This window comes from Microtus ochrogaster, chromosome 5 (genome assembly GCF_000317375.1).
Source record: "Microtus ochrogaster isolate Prairie Vole_2 chromosome 5, MicOch1.0, whole genome shotgun sequence".
Taxonomy (NCBI): Eukaryota; Metazoa; Chordata; class Mammalia; order Rodentia; family Cricetidae; genus Microtus; species Microtus ochrogaster.
The window spans coordinates 30,909,252-30,937,141 of NC_022012.1; the positions used below are offsets into that span (position 1 = coordinate 30,909,252).

Here is a 27,890-nt window from a genome sequence, read left to right on the forward strand (position 1 = left end):
GTTATTTATCTTTAGTACCAGAAGCAGGACTAAGGAACTAGACTGTACCTGGCAACAGGATTTCTTGCAGGAGATGAAAATGTTTTAATCTTGACTGTGGCATGTTTGCCAACCCTGTGAAAACTCACAAAATACCAAACTGTACAGGTAGCTAATCTTTATTATTTGTACTCACCATCATATTTACAAACTTGTCTGCACGTTCAAATCTATACGGAACCCCAACACTCACAGTGCTTATGTAGTCCTTGGCAGACATGCAGAGACATGAAAGATCTGAGTAACGAAACATGTATGCTGCCAGCTGGGACTCTGTTTCAGCTCTCATATCATAAATAAGCATCCTTTCTGCAATCTACATGGTAGCAAACTTGATGTGTTTTTGTACTTTCTGTTGGTGATTTCACTGGTTAAGATGACCCTCTCCCCACAGTATATTGCTGATATATTATCACTCCAAAGCATAGAAAAGTTGGGGTGTATATTAATTTCTTAGCACAAGACACACGTGCACTGGGGGTGGGAGGCTATTGTTGGGATATGCCTTGCAGAGATAATACATGTTAGATTAGTTTTGTTTACATTTGAGTTAGTGATGCTGCCAGCTGAGATCAATGTTAAGGGATCAACAACACTTATTTTCCTTTTGTGGTGCTGGGAATGAAAACTGGGGGCTTGTACATGTAAAGCAAACACTCTACTGCTGAGTTATAGACCCCACAGAACCATATAAATTAAATCAGAACCTTTAAACAGAAATATCTAAACCAAATATAGCATGTATATTAATTAAATGACTACAAATAAGCCCTGGTACATATGATCAAAAGCACTAAATAAGGAAAGCAAGGTCATCCTGGGGAAAAGACAGTCTCTTCAACAAATAGTATTGGGAAATGGCTATTCACATGCAAAAAAAAAAAAATGAAGGTAGGCCCTTAGCTCAACATGAATCAGATCAAGTGATGTAAACATAAGAAAGCACACTACAGAATGCCTTGAAGAGGGGAAAGCTATTAACACCAGATCAGGCAATTTCTTGAATATAATACTAAATATAGGTAATGTTAGAAAAAAATAAAATGGACTATAGTAATACTTGCGTACAAATGGATACTCTCGGAATAAAAAGGTAACATAGCAAATAGGAGAAATCTCAAATCTGATATGCTTGGAATATGAAATGCCACCCCCATCTGTTCATATACATGTACCCAGCTATAGGTGCTATTTTGGCAGGCTTTGAAATGTTTATGAGGTAGGGCCTACTTGGAGAAAGTAGCCCATTGGGAGTGACTTTCAAAGACATACTGGGCCTCCACTCCCTTCCTCTCTTTCCCTCTACCATGACTTGAACACCCCTTTCTTCCACATATATCTGCCACAGTGATATTCTACCTAAGAACGTGGGACCAAGCAACCTGAAGTAAACCTCAAAATCAAGAACCACAATAAGCTATCACCCCAGAGACCTAAAACTACAATTCAATTAAGTCATGCACACACTAGAAGTTTGTTAACTGAAACTGAATCAGTTAACTCACATCCTAGCAATTAGCAGATGGATTTTCACTGTGTCTGTTTTGCCTTGCTCTCTTATGACCCACTTTTCAAATAGTTAACACTGAAATCAGCCTCACAAAAAAAAAAAAAAAAAAAAAAAAAAGAAAAGAAAAGAAAAGGGAAACATTCAAGAAAGCCCCTGGCAAGATGACTTCCTACTTTCCTACTCATTAGCATTAGGTTTACAGAAACCACATACACCTGCTATTCCTGGTGACTTATGGAAAGCATCAAAACCACATCAACACAATTATAAGAATTAATTGCCAAGCTAGGTGTAGGAGCCCCATAGAAAATACTTGCCTAGCATGCACGAGGCCCTGGGTTTCCCAGAACAAACACACAAAAGCATTCATCATCAGTAGTACAGAGCTCACCTGACTATAGCTGAAGTCTGTAACCTCTGGCAAGATGAAACCTGGGTGTGAAAGCCTTCTATCTCACACTTGCTAGTTTGTTACCAGTAAAGCTTCTTCCATCACTGTCTCTCTAGTTACTGCCTTCAACAGCAGAATGGGACATTTCAGTTAGTTATATACTCCTGGTCAGTACAGCAATACAGGAAACAACCCAAGTGTCCATGGGTGGATGAATAAATGAACAAAACGCAACACACACACACACACACACACACACACACACACACACACACACAAATACTATTAATGACTTTAAAGTGAAAATACTGTACTAAGCTGTAGCATTATGCTAAGCAAAGCAGGACAGTCACAAGAGGACAAATACTGTAGGAAGTCACGTCATGAGGTACTTAAAACAGTCAGAATCAGATTGAAGCAGGAAGGTAAGGAGGAGGAAGTGGGAGACTTATTTAATTAATATAGAGTTCTCGATAGGATTTCAGATTTATAAGGTGAGAAAATGTTCTAGACATAGATGGGTGTCAGGCTACATATCTCTCAATGTGACGGTACTTATGCCACTGGAACGTATATTTGAAGAGGCTTAAAGTGAGCTGAGTGGTGGCCTACACCTATAATCCTAATATTTAGAGACTGTGGCAAGTTTTCATGCTCAATGCCAATCTGGGCTAAATATGGAAACTGTTTCCAAATGTCAAAAATATATTTATATTATAAGTACAATTATTTAAATGCTAAATTTTGTATTTACAATAATTTAAAAAAGTTAAACACCCATTTATTGTGGGGGAGGAGGCAGATTAGCATGCCACAGAGCATGTGTAGAAGTCAGAGGACAACACTCAGGAGTTAGTTTTTCCTTCTACTGTGAGGTTCCTAAGATCCAACTCAGAGAGATCACAGCAAAAGGCCCCTAACTTCTGAGCCATCTCACCAAGCCTTCACCACAAGTTTTAAAAGCACCTACATTCAGATGTACTTAAATGCTTACGAAATACTATAAAAATACATACACTAACATGATTAATACTGGGAAGAGAATTGGAATTTTAGAATTAGAATTTCGAGGAAGGGCCTTAATGGGGGACTCATACTTTTTCTGTATACTTTTTGAGGGGTCTGAGGGAGGGTTCACTCCATGTACCCAAGCAGGCCTCAAACTTGCTACGTATGTAGCATAGGATGACCATGCAGTTTGGTCCTCCTGCCTCCACCTTTCACTGTTCCAACTACAGGCCTCCAACACCTCACCCAGTTTATGCAGGGCTGGGCATCAAACCACAGGCTTATTCATGTACAAATCAACCAAGCACTCTACCAAAATCCCCAATCTTTAATGTTTAAATGCTCTATAAGAATTTATCTATGTATTATATTTATATATCCCAACATTTTGTTTTAAAAGTTTTACAATATTTTCATCATACATTACAAGAAGCACAGAATTACTTTTTATATTTCATTTTTCTTCCCCACATTTATTTAAATTTTTTTTCATTTTAAAATTGATCCATTGATAAAATCACCTCCCAGGCACTTCTGATAAGGCCTACAGCATTTTTGCTTGTCACAGTCTGAGGAGGAGGGTAGGTTTTGAGCAGTGTCACTGCCTTCCAATGAGTAAATGTAATAGAAGTTAGAGACATAAAATGCTAGAAATACCTCCAAAAGGGTACCAGTATACCTAAATATTTTTATTTCTTTACTACACATAAAAATCAATTTATTATCAGTTTAATATGTGAAGTTTAAAAAGCCAACTGCAGAACAATCAATATAATACAATGTCATTAAATAAAAATAACAGGATATGCAACCCAATCAAAAATTTATCTGTATGCATGTGTATAAAAATTAGGTGGTCTAGACTCATGAACTTTAAACTGTTGAGAGCAGATATGTCTGGAGAAAAGGAAAGGCTGAGGAAATAGAAAATGGAAAGGTAACTGATCTTCATGCTATCAATACTTTCTGCATTTAAAACTGCATTGAAAAATTCATTAAAATGAATTCTCCTAACTGATCACTTTGGGGGGCACTAAAAATTAAATTGGTATCTATAAATAACAGATTCTGTCTAGTTGTATTGTAAAGATAATTTGAAATGGAACAGAAAAGTCAAAATCAGGAAGTCAGTTTCCTAGATCAGATGAAGTAGAGGTAGACACTGGAAGTTGATTAAAAGACCAGTTAAGAAACGGTAAAGATCCGAGCTAAAATTATGGCAACAAAAATACAAAGAGAAGAGTTTAATGTGGAACTGTCCCCAATCTGCCTTATCAAGAGGATCTAAGAGAGCAAGATAATTTAGCAGGTTAAGGTGTTTGCTGCACAAGCACAGAGACTTGAGTTTGATTCCTAGGAACTGTGGAAGAAGACAGCCAACTATTCTAGTTTGGTTCTCTGTTTCTGTGCTAAACACTGACCAAAAACAACGTAGGAAAGGAAAGAGTTTGTCTTACAGGTCATGGTCCATGATTGAGGGAAGCTAAGGCAGGAACCTAAAAGCAGGAACTGAAGCAGAGACCATGAGGAGTCTGTGTACTGGCCTGCCTGACCTGGTTTGCTCATCTACCTACCTTATACAGTCCAGGCCCATCTGCCCATGGACAGCATCACCACAGTGGGCTGGGCCTTCCTACGTCAATTAGTAAATAAGAACATTCCCTTCAGACATGTCCACACCTATCCGATGGAGACAATTTCTCAACTCAAAGTCCCTCTTCTCAGGTGTGCTGTGGGACAATGGTCTGTACCCTGTCACTTGTATTTTAAATAAATGCTGATAGACCAGTAGCCAGGCAGGATGCATAGGTGGGGAAACCAGGCAAGAAGTAGAGGCAGAGCGATGAAAACTCTAGGGAGAGGAAAGATTCAGTCTTTAGTCGTCACCCAGACAGAGAGGAAGCCAAACACAGAGGATACAAGATGTGACTGCCTCACCAAAAAAGGTACCAAGTCACGTGGCTAACACAGACAAGAATAATGTGTTAATGTAAGATTAAGAATTAATTAAGAAGAAGATTGAGCTACTATGCCAATCAGTTTATAATTAATGTAGGCCTCTGTGTGTTTATTTGGGACTAAATGACTGTGGGACCCTGTGGGACAGAAACCTCTGTCAACAAATGGTGCCAGCATAAACAGCTAAAACCACTTATAACCTGAGAGAGTTTGGAAAATAATTCTAGACAAAAATGAACAGAGTTAAGCAGGCTTCTTGAAAGCATTTTCTCAGGTAGGCTCTGTTCGCTAGAGGCAAATGCACCTCATTTAAGAGAGGCTTCCTGACTCAGCTTTAGCTGCAAAAAACCTTACAGCTATTTTAAGAGAACCTGCCAGCAAACACTTAAATGGTGTTTATGACTTGCCAACCACATGATTTTTGGTGGTGACAGGGACCTTAAAACTCCACAGAGATGTGGCAATAAACATGGCTCCAGTCAGTACCTCCACCATGAAGCTAGGCTCTCAGAAAACTAAGGAATGGGTTGGATACAGCTGTCAAAGCCATGGCTTTAATCCTAGCCTACTGTTCAGCAAATTAAAGACTCATGTAGTCAGAAAAAGAGAGAGTAAAAATAGACTCAAATGAAGAAACCAATAAATGGTTTACAGTGTGCTAAAAAATATATGTAGGCTTGTGAGAGAAAAGGAAAAGGATAAAGTTCTTAAAATAAAAAACTAAGAAAGAGCGTAGTTGGGTGTGGTGGCACACACCTTTAATCCCAACACTTGGGAAACATAGGCAGGCTGATCTCTGTGAGTTCAAGAACAGCCTGGTCTACAGAGCTCCAGGACAGCCAACGATACACGGAGAAACCCTGTCTCAAAAAGCCAAAAAATTAAAAATAAAAATAATAGAGCTTTAAATAAAGCCACATAAAGATGAAAATACATAGAGAGTCTGGATACTGTATGTTATTATTTTATCTTTAAATTGTCTGATGGCTGAGGAAAGAGCAAAAGCTGCTAAAAGATATTTGATTATAAATGCTGCTGGATTAACCCAACATATATATTTTGAAAATGGCTTGACTTTAAAATTTAAGTCAAAAAATATGTTACTTTGGAGAAGAGGTTTTGTTTTTGTTTCCACAGGAAATGAGAGACTGTGGACTCATTCCAGGTTAAGAAAAAAAATCAGGTTTGATTATGGACAACATCCTGAAAAATCTCCGATAGGAGCAGATGGCCCAGATGTCTGAGTTCTACTTCCAGAACAGCCTCAAGACTGCTGGCTGAAATGATCAAGCCTCAGAGAATATTCCTGTCAGGACTTGACCATGATTCTAAATTTTCTTTAGGTCCCTATAAGATTATCAGTGCCCCCAATCAGCAGAAAGTAGGCTGGAAAACTACGCCCACATTCCCCAAAAAATATATTATGAATTTTTGTCTTTGTTTAGAATGTTGGTTACAAGTTATTATGAATAATGGTCAGGAGAAAAGCTAAACAAAGGAGATTCGATTCAGAGTTCTTGTTCTTAAAAAACAGGAGGGGGGTACTGTAAGACAATGGTCTGTACCCTGTCACTTGTATTTTAAATAAATGCTGATTGGCCAGTAACCAGGCAGGAAGTAAAGGCGGGGCAACAAGAATTCTGGGAAGAGGAAAGATTCAGTCTACAGTCGTCATCCAAATGCAGAGGACACAAAATGTGACTGCCTTGCCAAAAGAGGTACCAAGCCATGTGGCTAACACAGACAAGAATAATGGGTTAAAGTAAGATGTAAGAATTAATTAAGAGGAAGATGGAGCTACTATGCCAACCAGTTTATGATTAATGTAGACCTCTGTGTATTTTGGGGGACTGAATGGCTGCAGGATCAGGCAGGACAGGAAACCTCAGTCAACACAGGTGGAACAAGGTGACAAGCTAATGACAACATTGACTCTACAAAGCTGTCTCTGACCTCCACACACTTCATGGAACACAAACTTACATTTACACCATTCCATAAACACAGCAATAATAAGAAATTTTAATTGAAAAAAGAATCTAAGATGAAGAAACAGAGGAGATACAAAAAAAATCCCTAGGATTATAGCTTGCACAATTAAGTGGGTAAAGGAGCTGTTCTGGAACAGGTATTCAGAACATCTTCAATTTGAGTACCTGTAGAATATAAGAGTTGAGTTGGTTACTGGGTATTCCAAGACAAATTTTAAAATCACCTAGTAGCTGAAGTCATAGAAGTAAATATTACTGACCCTGCCTCCAGTGATATGATTAAAGATGTATGCCCAGCTTTTGATTTTCTTTACGAAAGTGTGAGAGTTTGGGATCAGAAAGATGATAGCTCAGCAGGGTAGAGGTTCCTGCGATAAAAGCGCAGTGGTCTGAGTTCATTCCCTACAATCACAGGTAGAAAATCATTTCCACCAAGTTGTTCTCTGACCTCTGCATACCTAGACATAAAGAGACAAAAGAGAGACAGATAGGCACAGACACACATACAGACACACAAAAAAAGGAATTATGAGAGTGTGGTATTGCAACAAATAAAAAGCTAGGCAGCACTGGGAACCCTGTTATAATTGAATCCCTAAGTAGGAATTAGTATTTATCAGCACTGTTAATGTCTTTGGATTAGAAATGTAAGAAGAGGAATATTGTTCTAAGATTGAGGATTTTCAGGGTCTGTGTGAAGGTAGGATCACAAACTTCACCCTGATTTAGGACAGAGGTGCCTCTCTTCTGGGCTTTGTGAAAGAATTATGTTGCTCAATAACTATCTGATTACACACCAGTCTCTTTTTGAGACTGTCTGAAATTCTAAGTGCTAGGACTTGTTTGCAGCTGTATCTGGCCATACTTAAATAATGGCTAATGTTGGCAGGTACTCAACAAATGTTTGACAGCTCCAAGGCTGCTGACTGAGATGATCCAGTCTCACAGTCTCCAGCCAAGACTTAACAATTATCTAATTTTCTCAAAGTTCCCCAAAAGATGTCAACACTCCCAAACAACAGGAAATAGTCTAGAAAACTACATCCACATTGTCCAAAATTTGTTTATGGGTTTTTGTTATCATGTAAGTGGGGGTATTACAAGTTGTTATTGGTAATGGTCAGGAAAAAAACTGAACAATGTAGATTAGATTCAAAGATCTCCTTTGAAAAAAAGGGGAATGATATAGAAATGATAGGATAAAAGGGTATATTATTCAATCTACTTTTAAACCAAAAAAGCAACTATTAGTCTTAAATATTTTACATGGGTATGAGCTTTTGTATATTGATACAAATTTGAGGTTATTTTTTCTATACTGTATATATGTTTCTACTATTTAAGGTATTTTTGTATAATGATACAAATTTAAGGTTACTTTTGTTAGAACTTACTGTACCTATGTTTCTACTCTTGTTTGGAGTATTATGCCTATATATCTCATTTAAAATATAATGTATAATTAAAGAATATAAGTTATTAGTTATAATAGTTAAGCTTATGCTAGGTATGTTTCCAAAGTCATGCATAGATATATTTAGATAGACAAATGACCTTTAAATACTTCAAAGACCTACAGAATATGGCATTTAATGTTTAATAACCTAAGACTTTTCATGACAGTGAAATACATCTGCTTCTGGCAGCACCAATCTACTTCAGAGAAGATGATGGGCATCAAAGAAACTTCATATGGAGTTTGCTTTCTTTATGGCAAAAGCTAGCCATGTAGGCAAAGAAACTGCCCTTGCCTCAATTGCTGACAGTTACTGTCTAAACTGGACCAGCAGGACACAAGAAGAGTAACTGCCACACTTTGCCGAAATAAGGTAGAACAATCCTTCAAAATTCCCTGCTTCACAGAAATGTCTTCCAGTCACACTAGGTCTGTAGGCCAGAGTTGGATGACCCAACTTTGCAGAGGAACTTTGGATGACTGTCCAGGCAGCCTGATATCCCTGCTATTAGGTAATATTTCATCCTTCATGGGTCTTTGATGAAGTTGAAAATCACAGTTAAAATTTTAATAAGTTATAATAAAAGATAAATTAGGTATAAAACTAAGATAAGACAGATAATAAAATATTTTCTCTAATTTTGTCAAATACAAATAGACTAGATATTGTAACTGCAATTCTTAGTTAATAACTGTTTTTGTTATATATAATCTTACTATGTTAAAGTTAAAGCCCATTTTTTTAATTAGGCAAAAAGGGGAAATGCTGGGGAATAATCCTTTTGTACATTGTGAAAATTTGTCATTCAGATTGGTTTAATAAAAAGATGATTGGCCTATAGCCAGGCAGGAATTATAGGTGGGACAACCAAACTAGGAGAATGATAGGAAGAAGTAGGCGGAGTCAGGGGAGATGACAGCCAGTTGCCAAGGAAGCAGGATGTATAGAAAATGAAGTAACAACCCATGAGCCATGTGGCAAAGCATAGAGGGGAAAACAGGTTAATTTAAATGTAAGAGTTAGCTAGTACCAAGGCTGAGCTATCGACTGAGCATTTATAAGTAATATTAAGTCTCAGTGTGTTTATTTGGGAGTTGCTGGTAGGACAGAAACTTCTACCTACAACTACGAGGATCAGGAGTTCAAAGTCATCCTCAACTACATACCAAGTTGGAAGTCATCCTGGACTGTGCATCTATCTCAAAAAAAAAAAAACATAAAACACAAAACCAACAAAAACAAAAACAGAAAATAAACAAAAGGAACATGTATATAATAAATAATTGAAAATAGTTTTATACTGAGAAGGAAACAAACAGAACACAAGGAAATATTAAAATACATACACATACTCACACAGGAAAAGGGGTGGGAGACCCATAATTCTGAAAAGGTAGCCAGGGCAATCTTTTCCAAAGGGGTACCATTTAAGCTAAAATCTGAAGAGTGATAAGTTGAGCTAGCTTTTTCACCACAGCAACAAAATACCTGAGAAGGTAAACTAAAGGAGGCTTTAAAGAGTTGTTTTGGCAGGTCTGGCAGTTGCAGTGGCCTTTAATCCTAGCACTCAGGAGGCAGAGACAGGCAGATCTCTGTGGATCTGAGGCCAGCCTGGTCTACAGATTGAGTTCCAAGACAGGGCAACATGAAGAAGACCTGTCTCAAAAAACAAAACAACAACAACAAAAGACTTGTTTTGTATTAGTTTCAGAGGTGTCAGCCTATGTTCACATGGCTGTGTTGTTTCTAGGACCACATATTTGTAAGACAGATCATCATGACCAGAGCATGAATAGAACAAAATGATACATTTCACAGTGGATAGGAAGAACTGGAGCAAGACAGGCAGAGGCTAGGAACAAAGTATATTCTTCCAAGACATAAACCTAATGATGATGTTCTTCTACACTAGACCCCACCTCCTAAGGAGGCCAGCAATTTAATTTCATGATCCAGTTACTCCTCAACACCACTACCATAGGGGCCAAGCCTTCAAATGAGTCTTTTATATCCAAATCATAACAAACAGAAAGAATCAATGAAGGAAAAAGGGGAGACTCTCCAGGCCAAGGAAAAAAACAAATGCAAAAGACCCACCTCAGAAAAGGGCCTTACTCTTTGGACTATTAATGACAATGTTGAAGAAGCCATGATGGTACTCCCTTAAGCTAACTTTATAGGCCAAACTACAAGTTCCAGAAAGCAGAACTTCAGTCCTGAAGCCTCAGCCATGTCCTCCTTTCTGCCTTTCTTCTTCATGTCATTCTGACTCCCTGAATGAGACCAAGAGGAAATTTCTTGATTTCTTTCAGGCACCCTAACACTACTAGTTACCTAGAACCTTTGATTCTAAAATACATAAAACCACAAACAGAAATAATTTGATAATAGAACTTTAGAGGGAATACATAAGACTTTAGAAGAGCCATAAAGAAATCTTAATAGACCACAGTCTTGTGATATTTCTTGAAACACTAGAGGTCTTAATTCTATATCCCCAAACTTTGGCCAACACCACCCTAACAAGTTCTGGCACAAGCTCTGAAATAAAATGTGGGTTGTTTGTTTTGCTTTTTTCTGATTTTTAGACAAGGTTTCTCTGTGTAGCCTTGGCTGTACTGGAACTCAGCCTGTAGCCTAGGCTGGCAATGAACTCAGAGATTTGCCTGCCTCTGCCTCCCGAGTGCTGGAATTAAAGGCATGCCCACCATGAGCTGCAACATGGCTCTTGATCAGCTTCCCCACTTTCAGGCTAAAGGTATCTATAATAGTACACATAATTGTCGCCTGCTGCATGTTTCTCTCCAGTGTCTGCGTGGAAAATGTTCACGACTACCAAGATGTAAATTCTCTTGCCACTTCTCAGTTGTGTTAACAGATGGCTGCTGCTGTGTAAAACGTAAGCTCTAAATCACACATCAATTTGTGTAAATGGTGACATAATAGTGAAAACACTACAGGTTTCAGTAATAGCCCCAGGTAATCTAAATAAGCCAGAGTGTTCTAATATGTTAAATCATAAAAGTGGAAATATTTCTTATTAACAATTTTAATACATCTGCAAAATAATTTTACCTATAAAGCAAGGATCATATCAGCATCTATCTCCCATGTTATTGTGAGAATTCAGAAAGATAATGCATACAAGCTTCTAAAAACTTCTGAGCGTGGCTGGAGAGATGGCTCAGAGGTTAAGAGCACTGACTGCTTTTCAAGAGTTCCTGAGTTCAATTCCCAGCAACCACATGGTGGCTCACAACCATCTGTAATGAGATCTGATGCCTCTTCTGGTGTGCAGGAAAACATGCTGTATATATAACCAATAAATAAATCTTTAAAAAAAAACATTTGAGCTATTATTAATACTTTATTAAGGTTAGCTATCATTTTTGATACAATGTTAGTATCAATAAAGATAATAACATTAATAACTTTGTTAGTAATATAACTCTAAAAAGACCAGCCTAAACTCTTAACTGTTCACACTTACTAAACTCCACTCTACCTGCTTGCATGCAGAGTCTGGATCCTGGATTTCATGTAAACCATATCTGTAGCACTCTGGATATAATTCCTTTTTCCATCTTTCATTTATCATATCACATGATGACTGCTCATAGCTCCTGTACTAAAAAAATAACATAAATATCAATAGAAATTGCCCAAACAGGAAGATAACATCTACAGCAGCAATTAAAGCTGATGAAGATTGAAGTAGGTTTCAATCAGAATGGCAAACAAAAAGGCTCTTTGCCCATTATTATTGACCTTAACATTACATGCCTGAAGCGATCACTTCACTGCCTGTCAAATCTCAGGCCCAAATCTAAGCGATTTGTTCTGTGAAGCATATTCTTCACTACTATTCTCCCAGACAGGTTAGGTAGGGCTCAAATACTGTGCTAACCATGTGTATAGTCCTCCAAAGCAACTCCTCTTGCAGTCTCGCCATCCTCCATTTCTCCTAAGATGAAGTCCTTCTGGTACACTTAATCAAAAGGAACTACAAAACTGTCTCAATAGAAATGATCGTCTCATAATATAGGAGAAAATTCTAGAGTCACAAAGAACAAAGGTGTATGTGTATGTGTATGTGTATGTGTGTGTCATAAAAATCCAAACATAAACATAAAATACAAACATAAAGTAGGAACAAAACAATATAATAAATCTCTTATGGTACACTTACTAGCAACCCTTACTTTTTCATTTATAAGTGTTTTCTAAGTGTTATGACTGAGCACTATATGTGTGCCTGGTGCCTGCAAAAGTCAGAAGTGGACACTCGATCTCCTGGAACTGGAGCTATAGAAAGTTGTGAGCCATAGTGTGGGTGCTGGAAATTAAACTTGATTCCTCTGGAAGACAGCCAGTGCTCTAAATCACTGAGCCATCTCTCTAGCCTTCTCCAATTTTATTTTCAGGAGTATTTTAAAGTAAATCACAGATTATTTTAGCACATTTAAAAATAACTCGACATTTTACTCTTAGTCTTATGTTTATGTATTCCACATACAAGCTAGCTTAATAAATTGTCTGTTATTCTTTTTCAGGAGTTATAGCCCTCATTCTATAGGTGCGCTCTACCTGTTCTCTAAGGAAAATTTGGTCCTGGATCTGAGGACACACCAGAGGTAACTCCTCTTTGTCTCTCTCTCCTTTCATGAAAGTTGATGGTTGCTTGAGAAACATGTCCTAAAAGAGAATAAAACCAATAATAATGGCAATAATAATCAGTCAGGGAAATAGGCTAGTCAAAATCTTGCAGGCTTCAGGGAGAACTCCATGTAATCTTGATTGATGCTCAGGAATCGGGGACAATGCTACACTTTTAATCCAAAGCTACTAGATTTTAATTCTTAAACTGCACACAGGAGAATCTAACAAACTCACCAAACCTTAAAATAGATTAAGGTCTACTATTTCTTACACTCTTCATGTTGGGGCAATAAGCTTGTGATAATAGAGAATAATCCTGGTAAATTAAAACAGACTAACTGCCTTTTGAGTGGGAGAATTTATCTGACTTACTAAAACAGCGTCATTTGTACCATTCAGTACAAGATAGAACAGAGAAAGAGAAGAGCAAGAACTGAATTGTTAAGCATTTACACATCCTTCTTCACACTGAGTGTATTCTAACAGGACCTAGACTAGGTCCCCCAATACTATTCTGCCCTACCTGGTCTCTCATAAAATCCTGAACTTGAGGTTTGGGAGGCAGACACTGGTAACAAGCAAGAGAAAAGATTCCTCTCCCTTTCCCATCTGTCATATCAGAGAATGGCTCCCTAAAATTTACTTTCTAAAAGAGAAAAAAAAATGTCCAGCAGGAATAGTATGAGAGAAATAATAATGAAGACTTTGGTAAGAACGTCAGGTAATTTTTAAATTCAGAGTAATATAAAACACAATCACAGAAGTCATGCTTTGTCAGGTCCCAAGTCAGCTTAGAGTTTTTGCAAGACCAAACTAAACCTCAAAGGGTTAAGTTTCTGCTAATCTCTGTCCTTTCTCTGCTCTACCTTGCTCCTGATGGAGACCTGATGGTGCCCAGAGAAATCCTGACAGACATCAGAGGAAGTGACTCTCTCCCTGTCTACCTTTCAGAACTGACTCTGGCTTCATCATATTTGCTTTAAAAAGAACAAACACTGTGCACTGATTGCTTAATTAAGAATAACAGGCTGAGCCAGGTGATGGTGGCACACGCCTTTAATCCCAGCACTCGGGAGGCAGGCGGATCTCTGTGAGTTCGAGACCAGCCTGGTCTACAGAGCTAGTTCCAGGACAGGCTCCAAAGCCACAGAGAAACCTTGTCTGGAAAAACCAAAAAAAAAAAAAAAAAAAAAAAGAATAACAGGCTGGCTTAGACTGTTGGCTTGGGGAAGAAGCTGGCCAACTACAACCCTACAAACTGTTCTCTCTGCACAGCCCCAACTTCTTCTTCTGGCCCTTAATGTTCTCTAGCAGAGAAGTGGTCTGGAACCTGTGTTGAGAGATACAGCTGGTACTTGTAGGCCATGCCTCTTTTCAACTTCAGCTGCCAAAACAGATGATGGCTGACAGAAATATTTATCCTAATATAGAATTATTTTTTACATATAAATCTCCTGGATAGAGAAAACATAATGCTGACACTACTTTAACATTTTGTAGGAACCCTGGAGTTTCAAAAATCAGTCAGGAAAGTGCCGTCTCTAGCTAGGAATCTCCAAATCAGCTATAGAAGATTCTTTGCAGATTCTATTACAAACCAAAGTCACTTCTGACTTGTACCCCCTTTCCGCTTTATTTTACCTGGTTTTCAAGTAGAAGATCCTGCTCCTGACATTTGTGTAGATTACTCTGGTCTTTGGAAAGAACATCATGATCCTGACATTTAGGAAGAACATGTGGACCTCTTCTGTCCTGATACATAGGTAAATTATACTGGTGTCTGGGCAGAAAACTCTCTTCTTTAGGTGGGAGATCCTGGATCTGACATTCGAGTGGATGACTCTGTTCTTCAGATAATGCAAGCTGCTTTCTAGGTAGAAATTCCTGGTCTACTGGTAGACTATGCTGGTCCTGACGTTTAGGAAGAACATTCCAGTATTTAGAGAGAACATGGTGGTCTTTGGGTAAAGAGTCCTGGTCTTGGCATTTGGGCAGAAAATCCCGGTCTCTGGATGAAAAGGTCTGATTTGGAGGTAGAAAATCATGGGCTTCCAACTCAATATTCTCATCAAGCTCAACAGTCTGGGCTTTAACAATGTCCTGACTTGCTGTCGTAAGAGTCTGGCCTTCTGGCTCTGAGGTCTTAAACTCAATTCCAGTGGCCTGGGTGTTTGGCTCAACACCTGGAGTTTTAGGTTCAATACTCGAAGCTTTGGGCTCAACATTAAGGACATCTATCACACCACTCTGGGATTCTGGACAGTTGCCTTGAACTTCTACAAAATAATCCTGGGCTTGTGGAAGAACAGCCTGAAGGCTATGAAGATTCAATTGCTTTTGTTCATCTTCTTTTATCACAACAAATAATGGATTTTTGAATTTTACTTTCTAAAAGGAAATATAAATAACAAACACAGACTGCTAGATGGCAGCAAAAATCCAGATTTTCCCATAAGAATCCCAAAATAATCTTAAATGATATCATAATCAAGCAAAGCTAGAAGGGTGAAACTTTAGTATCTGTCCAACTTTAAAATAACCTGAGTCACCGGGTGATGGTGCATGCCTCTAACCCCAGCAATCAGGAGGGAAAGGCAAACAGATCTCTGTAAGTTCAAGGCCAGTATGGTCTACAGAGTGAGTTCCAGGATAGCCACAGAGATACATCTAGAAACCCTGTCTTGAAAAACAAAACAAAAAAAAAAAAAAACCCTGAGTCAATAATCTTAAATACACCATAAATCCCTAATTCAAATCACACCTTTTTTTAACCGACTGGTGACTAAAGCAGGACTTTATACATACTAGGCAAACACTCTCCCACTGTGCTACATACTCAATCACCCCTCTGTCTCCTAAGTGCTGGGAATAAAGGTGTGTGCCACCACCGCCTGGCTATCAATCCTCTTTTTATTTTGGGATAAATTCTCACAAAATTGTTCAGGCTGGTCTTGAACTCACATGCTATATCCAAGGCTGATTATGAACCTGTAATCCTTCTGCTTCAGTCTTTCAAGTAGCTAAGATTATAGATCTGTGCCCCAAGACCGTAAGTTTACTTTTTTGGCTTTACCTGAACTTTGCTGACAGCCTTTTCTCTGTCCTCAGAAAGGAGATCCTGCTGGTAACCCACACACCAATCTTCTTTCTCCTTTTTACCTGTCACAACAGATGAAATTTCCCCACAGCCAAGGTCCTAAAGAAAAAGCAAATAATAACAAAAATGAAAAGCAAAATCCAAAAGCTCACTAAACATAGCTATTACAAGTAGAAACCATATCTTTACAATAACTTTAGAACAAAACTTTAGATACCACAAACAAGTCTAGCAAAACAATGTATTCAAATGTAATTGACTGTTATAGAGTGCAAGGCTGTGTACTTAAAACTTTAAAACATTATTAAAAGAAATTAAAGATCTAAATACATGAAAAGATATACCATGTTCAGACTAAAAGAAAATATTGGTTCTTCGACAATATTGCTGGATTTGGTGGGTGATCTGTAGTCCCAGAACTTTGGAGATAGAAATGAAAGTTGAGACGAGCTTGGGCAATATACTGAAACCTTACTTGAATACACACACACACACACACACACACACACACACACACACACACATTGGCCACATTTCCAACACTATAGCTCACAAGTGGATCTACAGACTCAATAATTCCTATCAAAATGTCAGCTGGTTTAAAAACAAACCAACAAAAAACAAAAATAAGCAAAAAAAAGGTTGAATTAACAAGCAAATCATACAGACACACAGAATATTAGAAAGAGAAGGGGTAAGAAAGAAACCATCATATTTATCATGAACTGACATCTGACAAGGGTGTCAGACAATTCAATGGGAAAAGAATAACTCTTTAACAAATGGTATTAAGATAACTGGGTATCGACATAGAAAAGAATGAAGTGGACCCGTTCTTCGATTCATTCATGAAGATCAATTAAAGATGAATACAGACCTCAAAGTAAGCTAAAATTATATACTTAGAAGAACTAGGAATAAAACTTCATGATCCCATGTATACTAGGAGAGGTAACACTAAAAGAGCAAGGAACAAAAGACAACAATAAGTCAGACCACTCCAAAACTAAACTTTGGGGCCTATAAATGATGCTACTGTTAAAGTGAAATGATAGTCTACAGAATGGGAGAAGCTCACACATGTCTGCTGTCTAATAAGGGAAATACATTCACAACATAGAGAAAACATTTAAACCCTTATGATAAAAAGATGATCCAATTAAAAATTTTCAATTTTCATTCCTTTACAAGAGATATAAATAGACAATAAACACCTATATCTACATTTCCCTACCTGATTTTCCATAAAGTTCTGGTAATGAATTGTAGTTAAAGGGCCTTCGTGGATCTTACCAGGGGGTTCCTCTCCTGCTTCTTTATTTATCTTGATGCATGCTGGTTTGCTAAGAAGTGCTTTCTGGGGAGATAAAACAAGCCAGTCCATATATAAATAGTCTAGGGAAAGCAATGCGCTCACGATACTCACTTAATCTTTATTAATGACCTAGCAGCTTAGAATAAAGGAAAAGAATTACCATTTTCACTTCAACTATACAAATAAATCATATGTCAACACATGGAATAAAATTCACTGGAAGAATATATAAACTTTAGAAACGACAACGTGCAGTTATTCTAGCCACCAATGATTACAGAAGACGTTTAATTTCAGTCTTGGCAACCAAACAAGGGTCAAACAAGAACATGTTGTACTTGTATCTCAATTTTTGAATGACAGTGACAATTAGATAGGAGTATAATGCCACTAAAGTCTAGTAAGAAAATGAAGGTAGAATTTAACTGGGTTACAATGTAATTCTTTTCAATTAGTAGTTTCTGCTTCACACATACATGAATACAGGTCAGCTATGAGTAAAGATAAATAAAGGTGTACATGTAAGAAAAATTTCACAGATCATTCCCAGTTATATGGAGTGGATTTATTTCTATTCTTTTATCTGGGAAAAGGACATGGCATTCTCTGGAAACAAGCATCAAGTTTGAATTCATTATCATTATAATAATAATAAATTACACTCATATGGCACCTCTGACGTATGAAACTGGTTTACACAAGGATGTTATTTCAGGATTAATTCTCTCTTCTACAGGATTAATTATTTTAGTCAGGTCAGTAAACAGTATTTTCTCTGGAGAAACGGCAATTGAAAGGCCTGAGTACATTCCAAACAAACAACAGTCTCTAGGAACTAACAACACCTTTTTCCTGTCTGAGTAAAACTGTCCAGTCCCTTTTCTAATAGTACCCACCCATGACTCCAACAGTCCACATACATGGCAGTTTTGAGAGTATGCAAGGCACAAAAGAAAAGGTATCTCAAAAGTCACAGCAGGATAGACTGTATTGCTGTAGTTAAGCAGCACACAATGTGTATGGTTCATGCCATATCCCAAGCAGGTACTGAAACCGGAAAAAGAACCGAGAGACAGTTGATGGGCAGAAATACACCAAAAAGTTTAAGTAAGGGTCTATTTTACTAAAACCTAGAAGATAATGCCAAACTTGAGCAAACACATGAAAACACAAGAATTGAAAATCTGAAATAAGTAGGATACCTAAACAATGCCATTTTGTTAAGTACAAGCTTAAACACTTTTAAGCCTGGATGTACACTTAGTTTCTAATTCTTCATTCTAAATTTAAGTTTAGAATTAAATTAATTCCTTTATTAAAAATACTACTCAAGATGAGCAGTGGTGGCACTCACCTTTAATCCCAGCCCCTAGGAGGCAGAGGCAGGTGGATCTCTGTGAATCTGAGGCCAGCCTGGTCTACAGAATGAGTTCCAAGACAGCCAAGGCTACACAGAGAAACCCTGCATCAAAACAAACAAACAAAAATCAAAAAACCAAACCAAACTAACAAAAACACAAATGTTAGCCTGTTGGTGAGAATACCGAGAGATCTCGGGGGGGGGGGGGGCTTTAGTGTTACTGGGGAAGGATGTAATAAACAAGTGAACACAAGAATCTGAAACGAGAAGTGTGATAAGAAAACGAGACAGACAGACACTTGGATAACTACAGTACAGGAAGATAATATTGGTCTTATGTTCCTTTCTTGCACTTGCTGGGATCAAATACAGTGTCTCAGATTTGTGTACTGTTATAGATAACTTTTATTTCCTTGTCTTTATTTTAAAATTTTTATAATACATAAGTTTTACTTTTTAGTAAGGAAACAGTGAACACTATTTTTTGTTTGTCTTTTGAGACAAGGCTTCTCTGTGCAGCCCTGGCTGTCCTGTACTCACTCTGTAGACCAGACTGGCCTCAAACTCAGAGATCTGCCTGAGTCTGTCTCACAGGTACTGGGATTAAAGTGCGCACCACCATGGCCTAGTGTTAACACTTGTTGAATAAATACATGTATTTTTAAAATTAAGATTATAGAATATGTAATTTTATATACTACTTTTTTCAGTTAAAAGTTTTCCCTGTTCTTCAGATATTATTTGAAAATCAAATTTTTCAAAAGAATGGCTACTATTTAGGTATATCTTAATTTAGTCAAGTATTCCCTATTAAATATCACTTCGATTATTTTGCATTTCTAAATTATGTTGATATAAAAATAAATTCCTAGATATATTTTCACATATTTTTAAAAGCAGCATATTGAAAATTAATTTACCTCATGGGCAGAAGAATCTTTCCTTCTATCATTTAGAAACACTGGTGTCTTTTTGTCACCCACAGTTTTAAAGGATGCCAGCTGCTGACGTGCCTGTTTCAGAGTTTGACTAAGCTGCCAGAGAAGGTGGAAAAAGAAAACAAAACCAGGTTAAAATCCTAATACCAAATGGACCCTGTGTTCCAACAGGAAAACAGGTCTCTATTATTAAAAGATGCCAGGTTCAGGACAAAAGGATTACTTGCAAAGGAGACTTCAGTCTGCTGAGAGCACTTTATAATACTGCTGTCATTATTCTGCGATAAAACTGGGTAACTTCGTGACTTAAGTTCTATAAAGCAAACCCATTGAAAAAGATACATACCTTTTATACATAAAATGTCAGGTAGTAATACCTAAATATACTTAGGATTTATTGAGCAAATGCGCTCCTTATCTTCTATTCATCTTGCATAAGTGTTTTTTATTACTCCTTGCTACAAGACTCCATACCTAGTTCTCCTAAAATTCTAATTTTCTTATGTGACTTTTTTCTGTACTCCCTCATTTAAAATCTATACTAGCCTTTTTTTCAGATTTCCTTCTCCTCCAGGAAGCTTTCCTAACTGTCCTAGGTCATTTCTGTTGCTGTGACAAAAATACCCTGGCAAATGTTGTAAGGAGGTCGCTTGTTGGTTCCCTACTGCTCAGTCTCGAAATAATCACACAGAAGCCATATTATTTGCAATGCTGTTTGGCCAATAGCTTAAGCATATTTCTGGCTAACTCATATCCTAAACTAACCCATCTCTATTAATCTGTGTATCACCACATGGCTGTGGCCCAGCATTCAGTTTAGTTTTCCCCCCCTAGCTCTGTTCTACCCTATCACAGGCTCAAGACAGTTTCTTTATTAACCAATGGTATTCACAGCATACAGAGGGGAATCCCACATCAATTGTAGGGAAGGAAATTAAAAGGGCTAATCACATTATACCCAATCAGCAACAAACTTGACTCCTTGCTTGTACTAGCTTAATTTCTCCATTCTTATTAATAGTTCAGGATACCTGGCCTAGAATGGTGCTGCCCACAGTGGGCTGAGTCTTCCCAATCAATGAATTTAACTAAAGCAACCCTCCACAGACAAGCACACAGTCCAACCAGAAGCAGACAATCCCACTGAGACTCTCTTCCCGGGTGATTCAAGATAGTGTCAAGTTAACAATGGAAGTTGACTATCACATTAAGTTAATGTAGAGTGCAACACTGTACAATAGAGCCCATTTATTTCAATTATTCTAAGAAACAACTGATATACAACCATCATAAGATTTTATATTCACTCCTTATTCTAGTGATTTTAGTACATAACTATTTTCCTTTTCCAGTAGCAGAACCTATTTTATCTCTTTCAAATCTTCAAAGAATGTCCATTTAGGAGGGGGAAAACTGTGCATCTTTCTATTTAGGATACACAAAGCATCAGGAAAGAACAAACATCTTTGCACTAATTAAAAAAACTATAGCAAGGCTAGTAATACTTCTAGCCCACTACTAAAATACTAACAGAATCAAGTCTTCCTTGAGGAAAACCATGACATAGTGATATAGTAATCAAACTATGTAATTTTTACTAATAATGAGCAAAAGATTAAAAAACCACTCCTACTACCAGAGCAATGTTCTACAGTGTATTTTCTCTTTAGTCCTTGTTTCCAGAGGTCTACACCTGTAGCCAGGTAAACCAGTTGGAACCATTATTCTTCGTTCTACCAAAAAGAAGACTTCTGGATCAGGTGCAGAGTGGCAACAGAAATCAAGAGAGTTATTCACAATGCAAAAAGACATTCTGTGCACTTGGAGTTAAACAATGTATAGTGAGTCATATGCTGCTTTGTTCACTGTCAAGTAGGATAGGTTTCAATGACCCAGACATATGGCCAAAGATTCCAAAGGTCTGTTGTAGTCTGTTGTAATGCATCTAGAAACAGATGTCAGAATTTCATTTCCCATCAATTACTAATTTCCATTAGAGTCTGAGTCATAAGCAGGGTTTCAAGTGGTCCAACAGCCAGAAGAAGCACTGTGTTTTATTTCTCTTTCAATACCCTAACACTTTGCCAAGCCTCAACCTTGTGAAAATCTTTTCAATAAAAAGAACTATAGCAGTCTGAATATTGACTACTATTTGGCCAGTATTTGGCCAACCAAAAATACTAGATCCTAATCCCTTAAACTCTGACATTTTATAAGGCACAAGAACCCTTGCTGATATGGTTAAGAGTACTAATATATGGACACAGTCTCAGATTATCCAAATGGACACTAACTGCCACTACAAGTGTCCTTGTAAGAAAGCAGTAGAGGGAGGTTCTGCAGAGAAGAGGAGATGGTGTGAAGAGGCAATGGCTTATAGAACGCAGCTACAAAGAGAGGAATGGTAGCAGGTAAACACCAAAAGCTGGAAAAGTCAAGGAACATATTTTCTTCTAAAATCTGTGGGAAGGTGGCCCTGCTGATACCTCGATTAGGATCCATGAAACTCAGTTTAGATGTCTAACCGCTAAACCCTCACAAATACATTCCTGACACTTTAGTCATTTAAGTTAGGTAATCTGGGTATGTGGGCATGGATAATACAACTTGGGATGCTGAGGCAGGAACAAGAGTACAAGGCCAGCCTAGGCTACACAGTGAGTTTAAGATTGTTCTGGGCTACTGAGTGATACATTGTCTCAAAAACAAAAAGGTTTGAGGTAATATGTTAGCGCAGCCACAAAAACTGTAACTAATGAAAGAGCAAAAATTAATATTCAAAACACAGAAAATAGCTATTAGTAGTATAAAACTATTTGATAATTAAAAGAAACTAGTATAAATGAAGACTTGTAAGGTAATGGTGATCACTGTACATGCATGTACTTATATTTGTATGTTTAGAAGTATATTCAGGGGCTGGAGAGATGGCTCTGTTCTTCCAGAGGTCCTGAGTTCAATAACCATCAACCACAAGCTGGCTCACAACCATCTGTAATGAGATCTGGTGCCCTCTTGTGGCCTGCAGGGATACATGCAGACAGAACACTGTATACATAATAAAATCTTAAAAATAAAATATATTCAGAGTACAAAATTTAATAGTATCTTTTTTACATAAAACTAGACACATAACTCAATCTTTTACAGCTATTAATTATTATTAACAGACTAGCACTGAATGGTTAGCCAACTTAAGCTTTTTTGATGAAGCTGGTTGTAGAGGCTCATGCCTGTAATCCCAACACTTGGGAGACTCGGGCAAGAGGACTGTTGCAATTCCAAGGCCAGCCTCAGCTAAGCAGTAAGTTCCAGGGCAGTCGCAGTTAAGGAGTAAGACTCTGCCTCAAAACAAACAAATGGGCTACGAGGAGCATATATTGTTCTTCCAAAGGACGTGAGTTCAGTCCCAACACCCATGTCAGGAAACTCACAACTACCTTAACTTTAGCCCCAAAGGATCTGATGCCCTCTTCTTTGCTTCCACGAGTGCTACCTCCAACTCAAACATCAGTACAAATAAGTATAAATTATTTTTTAAATAAAAATAATTCCCTAGTGGAGATGAAAAATTCATAACTGAACAGAAAACCCAGCAAATAAAAAGAATCAATGTAACTTCAAATAAAAAACTGCAGTTACCACCTGGTGTGATTAATATTTATGGCAATGGCAATGAAAATGCTGAATCTCAATCTAAGAAAATTTTTGTATAGTAATATTATAAAGAGCGGGTATGGGATGGAAAAGTATGTGTAATGGCAAGAGGGAAAGAAAAGTGAGCCAAATTCTCACCTTTCCTAGTGGGACTTCAATAAGAATCTCTACCACATACTTACGTTGTGCAAGTTTCCTCTGAGATTGCACAGTCCATCCCTCAGGGAACTCTTTAAACAGGAAGGTAAACAACCCAAAATTGTGGTAGGAAGTCCCTGAAACTGACCAGATTCACTAAGCCCTTCCCTGCCAGAGTCAGCAATCAAATCTCTGGGTCCACCTCAAACTCAGAGCTGCCAAGACTGTAACAAGCTGAGCTTCATAGAAGACTCTCGGAGGAGAAAACCTGCAAAGACTCAGAGCAGGCCAGCTGCCTGGAAGAGGTTTAGACCAACGGAGGCCCCTGGGAAGGACATTCTCCAACTGTGGAGCAACCAGAAAGCTGTGCAGTGAGCTCCAGGTGCCCAGCTGTGTGAGCTGTCACCCAGGCTGGGGTGGGCCTTGGTGATGCAGCTCTTTGACTCTTTCTGCTTCTGTAAGGAACTCCTCACCTGTGCTCCCAATAAACACACTGGTTCATCAGTTGGACTTTGGTGTTATCTTTACATTGGTCTGTTGTGGCTTGTGTCTCCCCAGTTAATGTTTTGTCACAAAACGGCTAATTACTCAGAAACATGAATGTCACTACCAAAACATAAAACTTTACAAAAAATCAAAACTAAATAGTAGCTTTAGTGGAGGGAGAAATGCAGAAACAGGCAAAGCTCTTCTGTTTTTTAAAATATGGATATTATATATACCTTTTTCTTTTTTTACATAATTACACAATACTACTTCAGACCTTAGGCAAGGAACATAAGCCTAGGTTTTCTTCCACCCATAGAAACACCAGTCAGCAAAAGTTCACTCACTCTGACTCTTTGAGAGACAGCATCTTGTACGTGATAAGTCTGAGGAAAACAGGCATCTCACAAGCTCTACTAAAGGCTCACTGCTTCCCCCCAAGCCTTAGCTGCTTGGAACAATGGCTAAAGAGCTGCATATCAATTAATATAGGTCTGGACACAGTGTTTTCTACATGTTACATAACAGAAAGTGGTATGTCATGCTCAGAAACAATTTTAGTCATTAGCAAAGATACCTTTGCTCAAACTTATAGTATATTAATAAATGTCATGATTTAAGTGTCAAAATATGACGAGTATTATTATATGATAAAAATTTAAAACATTTAGCAAGTATACATGGCAAAATTTAACAAACATATTATATATGTATATATATATATATATATTCTCTAGCTCTTTTAATTTGTTCATGTAATTTAGTCCACTGGAAGGACAGAATTTGTATGTAACCAAACTAAAACTACTAATACTGTATATGTTTTTCATAGGAAAACATAGGGCTTAATATTTATAGAATGTTATCTACTTTTCGCTATGGAATGTATTATCAATTTAAGATATGTGCAATGCCAAAATAGCTATACAAAGTTGTTTTCTTTCAATATAATGCAGTATATTTACACATTATATTGATTTTGTAGTAGGGGAGTGAGTTTGAGACATGGTCTCATATAGTCTAGATGGCCTCATACTAACTTCGTAGGACCAATGTGCTCTTAACCAGTGTGCAGTATCTACAGCACCAACTGAGTGTATTCTTGATACAAACTTATCTTGTGTGGGTTATTCTGAATTACCTGAATGGTATTTATGGTGGCTTGGATAAAAATGGTCCCCACAGGCTCATATATTTGAATACTTGGTCCCCAGATGATCAAACTGTTTGAGAAGGACTAGGAGGTGTGATCTTATTAGAGGAGGCATGTCATTGGGGTGGACTTTGAGTTTAGAAAACCCACATCATTCCTAGTTGTCTCTCTCTCCTCTCCCCTTTTCCCCAACTCCCTACTGCTCAAGCACCATGCCTGCCTGCGTGCTGTCATACTCCCCACCCTGATGATCACGGACCCAACTGTAAGCCCCAATAAACTGTTTCTTCTTTAAGTCAGTCATGGTATCTTAACACAGCAATAGAAAAGACAGCACCTTATAGATAATTCAACAATTATTTCACATCATTTAAGTATTTACTTAAAGGGCTAGAGAGATGGCTGAGTGATTAAGAATGCTTGCCAGAGGACCTGAGTTCAGTTCCCAAGACTCACAACTGCCTTTAATTCCAGTTCCAGAGAATCTGATGCCATATTCTAGCTTCCTTGAACCCACACACAGATACATACACACACACACAAAATAAAAAATAAAAACAAATAAATCCTCACTACAAAAAGTAACTGTTTACAGGATAGGAAAAATGCTAGGAATCTATGGAGTCATAAAAGAATAAAAACCTAGCATGTGAAAGAATGAAATTAAATCGATATGACACTCTCATGGTAAGAAAAAAATAAAGGATCTTTACATGAGACCTGAAATTGACTACTAGAAGGACACACAGGAAACACTTCAAAATTAAGGAATTTCTAAAAGCATTCTAATAGCACAGAAAATTGTTCTAAGAATTAGTTGACAAATGGAATTGCATGACATTTAAAAAAACTTCTACACAGCAAAAGTGACGAACTTTTCAAAATGAGAGAAAATTGTCACTAACCACACATCTGACAGAGGATTAACACCTAGACTTTATAAAGAACAGAAAAAGTTAGACACTAGAAAAGGGAAATCATCCAGTCAATAAATAGACTGAAAATACAAATGGCCAAGAAATACATTTAGTTCAACAGCCTCAGCTACCATGGAAATGCATATTTAAAAACTGCCTTGAGATTTTATCTAAACCCAGTCAGAATGCTGGCATGGATATGAGGGGAAAGGATTATTACATATTACTAGTAGGAACACAAACCGCTGTAGCCACTGTGGAAATCAGCTGGAAGTGTCTCAAAAACTACAAATAGAACTATCATATGATCCAGCTCTAGCTGGAATCTAAGTCAGCATATCACACAGAGAGTTGCACATCCATTTTATGGCTGCACACTATTTACAATAGCCAAGATAGAAGACCTGCACAAATGTCTATCAGTGAATGAAGAAAACATGGGATAGATATACACAAATGGAACTCTATTCATCCATAAAGAGAAATGAAATAATGTCATTTGCTCGTTGACTGGAACTGGAGAGCACCTTGTTAGGTGAAACAAACCAGACTCAGACAAAAAGCATTCCATTTTCTCTTATATGGAGTTTTTTCTTACAGTATGTGTGCACCCCAAATATGAAAGTAAAAGGAGGCTAAAAAAGAAGAAAAGATCGACAAAAGAGTGCGGAACAAGCAGGTAATGAGGAAAGAAACAAAACATCATGTTTTCTCTTACAAAAAACCTAGGGGCCGGACAGCGGTGGCTCACGACTTTAATCCCAGCACTCAGAAGGCAGAGGCAGGCAGATCTCTGTGAGTTCAAGGCCAGCCTGGTCTACAAAGTGAGTTCTAAGACAGCCAGAGTGACAGAGAGAAACCCTGCCTTGAAAAACAAACAAACACACAAACAAAAATCTAGGTTTTAGAGAGAGCAAAAGTGGAGAGAGAAGGAGAGGGAGGCAGGCTAGCAAAAGGGAAAAGGATAGGAAACAGGAGATGGTAGTGGAAGAGGGCAATTAAGAGAAAGGTATAATGATATAAATAAAAATCTCATAATGAAATTATTTTGTATGCTAACTAAAAAGTTATTTTAAAGAACCAAGACAGCAAAATATTCAGTGAGAAACAGAAAGTTAAAATGAACCATGCTGCATGATCTAAAGACAAATGTGTTACATAGTGAGAATGAAGATATGGTAAGATGTTTTTAAGATGAAATCTAAATAAAATAACCAAGAGACACGACAGAAAACAAAGCCTTAATAACGAGTATCAGTACTAACAAAAGGGGTTGTGGCCACTTGAAACCTCTTCCCACTCCGTGGCTCTAGTGCCTTAGTTTAGGTTCCTGATCACACCTGGTCTGTCAGCAGGTAGGGACTATCAAGTGCTAATAGGTAGGAGGCTGGGTAGAGACACAAAGAGAAAAACTAGCCAAATCATATTTGCATTAAAGCTAATTATTGTGTGTGTGCATTTGTGTTTGTGTGTGTGTGTGTGTGTGTGTGTGTGTGTGTGTGTGTGTGTGTGTGTATGCATGGAGGACTGAGGACAACTTGTGGGAGTTTTTCTCTCTTTCCAGCATGTGGGTCCCAGATATCAAACTCAGGTCTTCAGGCTTGGTGGCAAGCATCTTCACTTGGGGAAACAACAATACAGTGTCCCAAATCACAGCTGAAACACAGAGGCCAGAGGATGCACAAGTTGGTTTTCTCCTTTCACTATGCAGGTCCTTGAGAATGAACTCAAGATCTTTATATTTGGCAGCAAGTGCCTTCCCCCACTGAACCACTGGCCCCTAAAAATGTTACGTGTATGGGCATTTTACCTTCA

General features: G+C 37.8%; 1 protein-coding gene across 1 annotated transcript in view; it reads right to left on the reverse strand.

Moving 5' to 3' along the window:
• The window catches only part of Ccdc15 (coiled-coil domain containing 15), a 71,215-nt gene that overhangs the window by 33,598 nt on the left and 9,727 nt on the right, over nucleotides 1-27,890 (reverse strand). The window contains exons 5-10 of the mRNA XM_026778956.1: nucleotides 19,707-19,820; nucleotides 17,346-17,468; nucleotides 16,088-16,210; nucleotides 14,656-15,402; nucleotides 12,943-13,050; nucleotides 11,861-11,983 (exon numbers count right to left, since the gene is read on the reverse strand). Coding sequence (XP_026634757.1) covers nucleotides 11,861-11,983; nucleotides 12,943-13,050; nucleotides 14,656-15,402; nucleotides 16,088-16,210; nucleotides 17,346-17,468; nucleotides 19,707-19,820 — 1,338 coding nt within the window. The remainder of the gene's footprint in view (nucleotides 1-11,860; nucleotides 11,984-12,942; nucleotides 13,051-14,655; nucleotides 15,403-16,087; nucleotides 16,211-17,345; nucleotides 17,469-19,706; nucleotides 19,821-27,890) is intronic.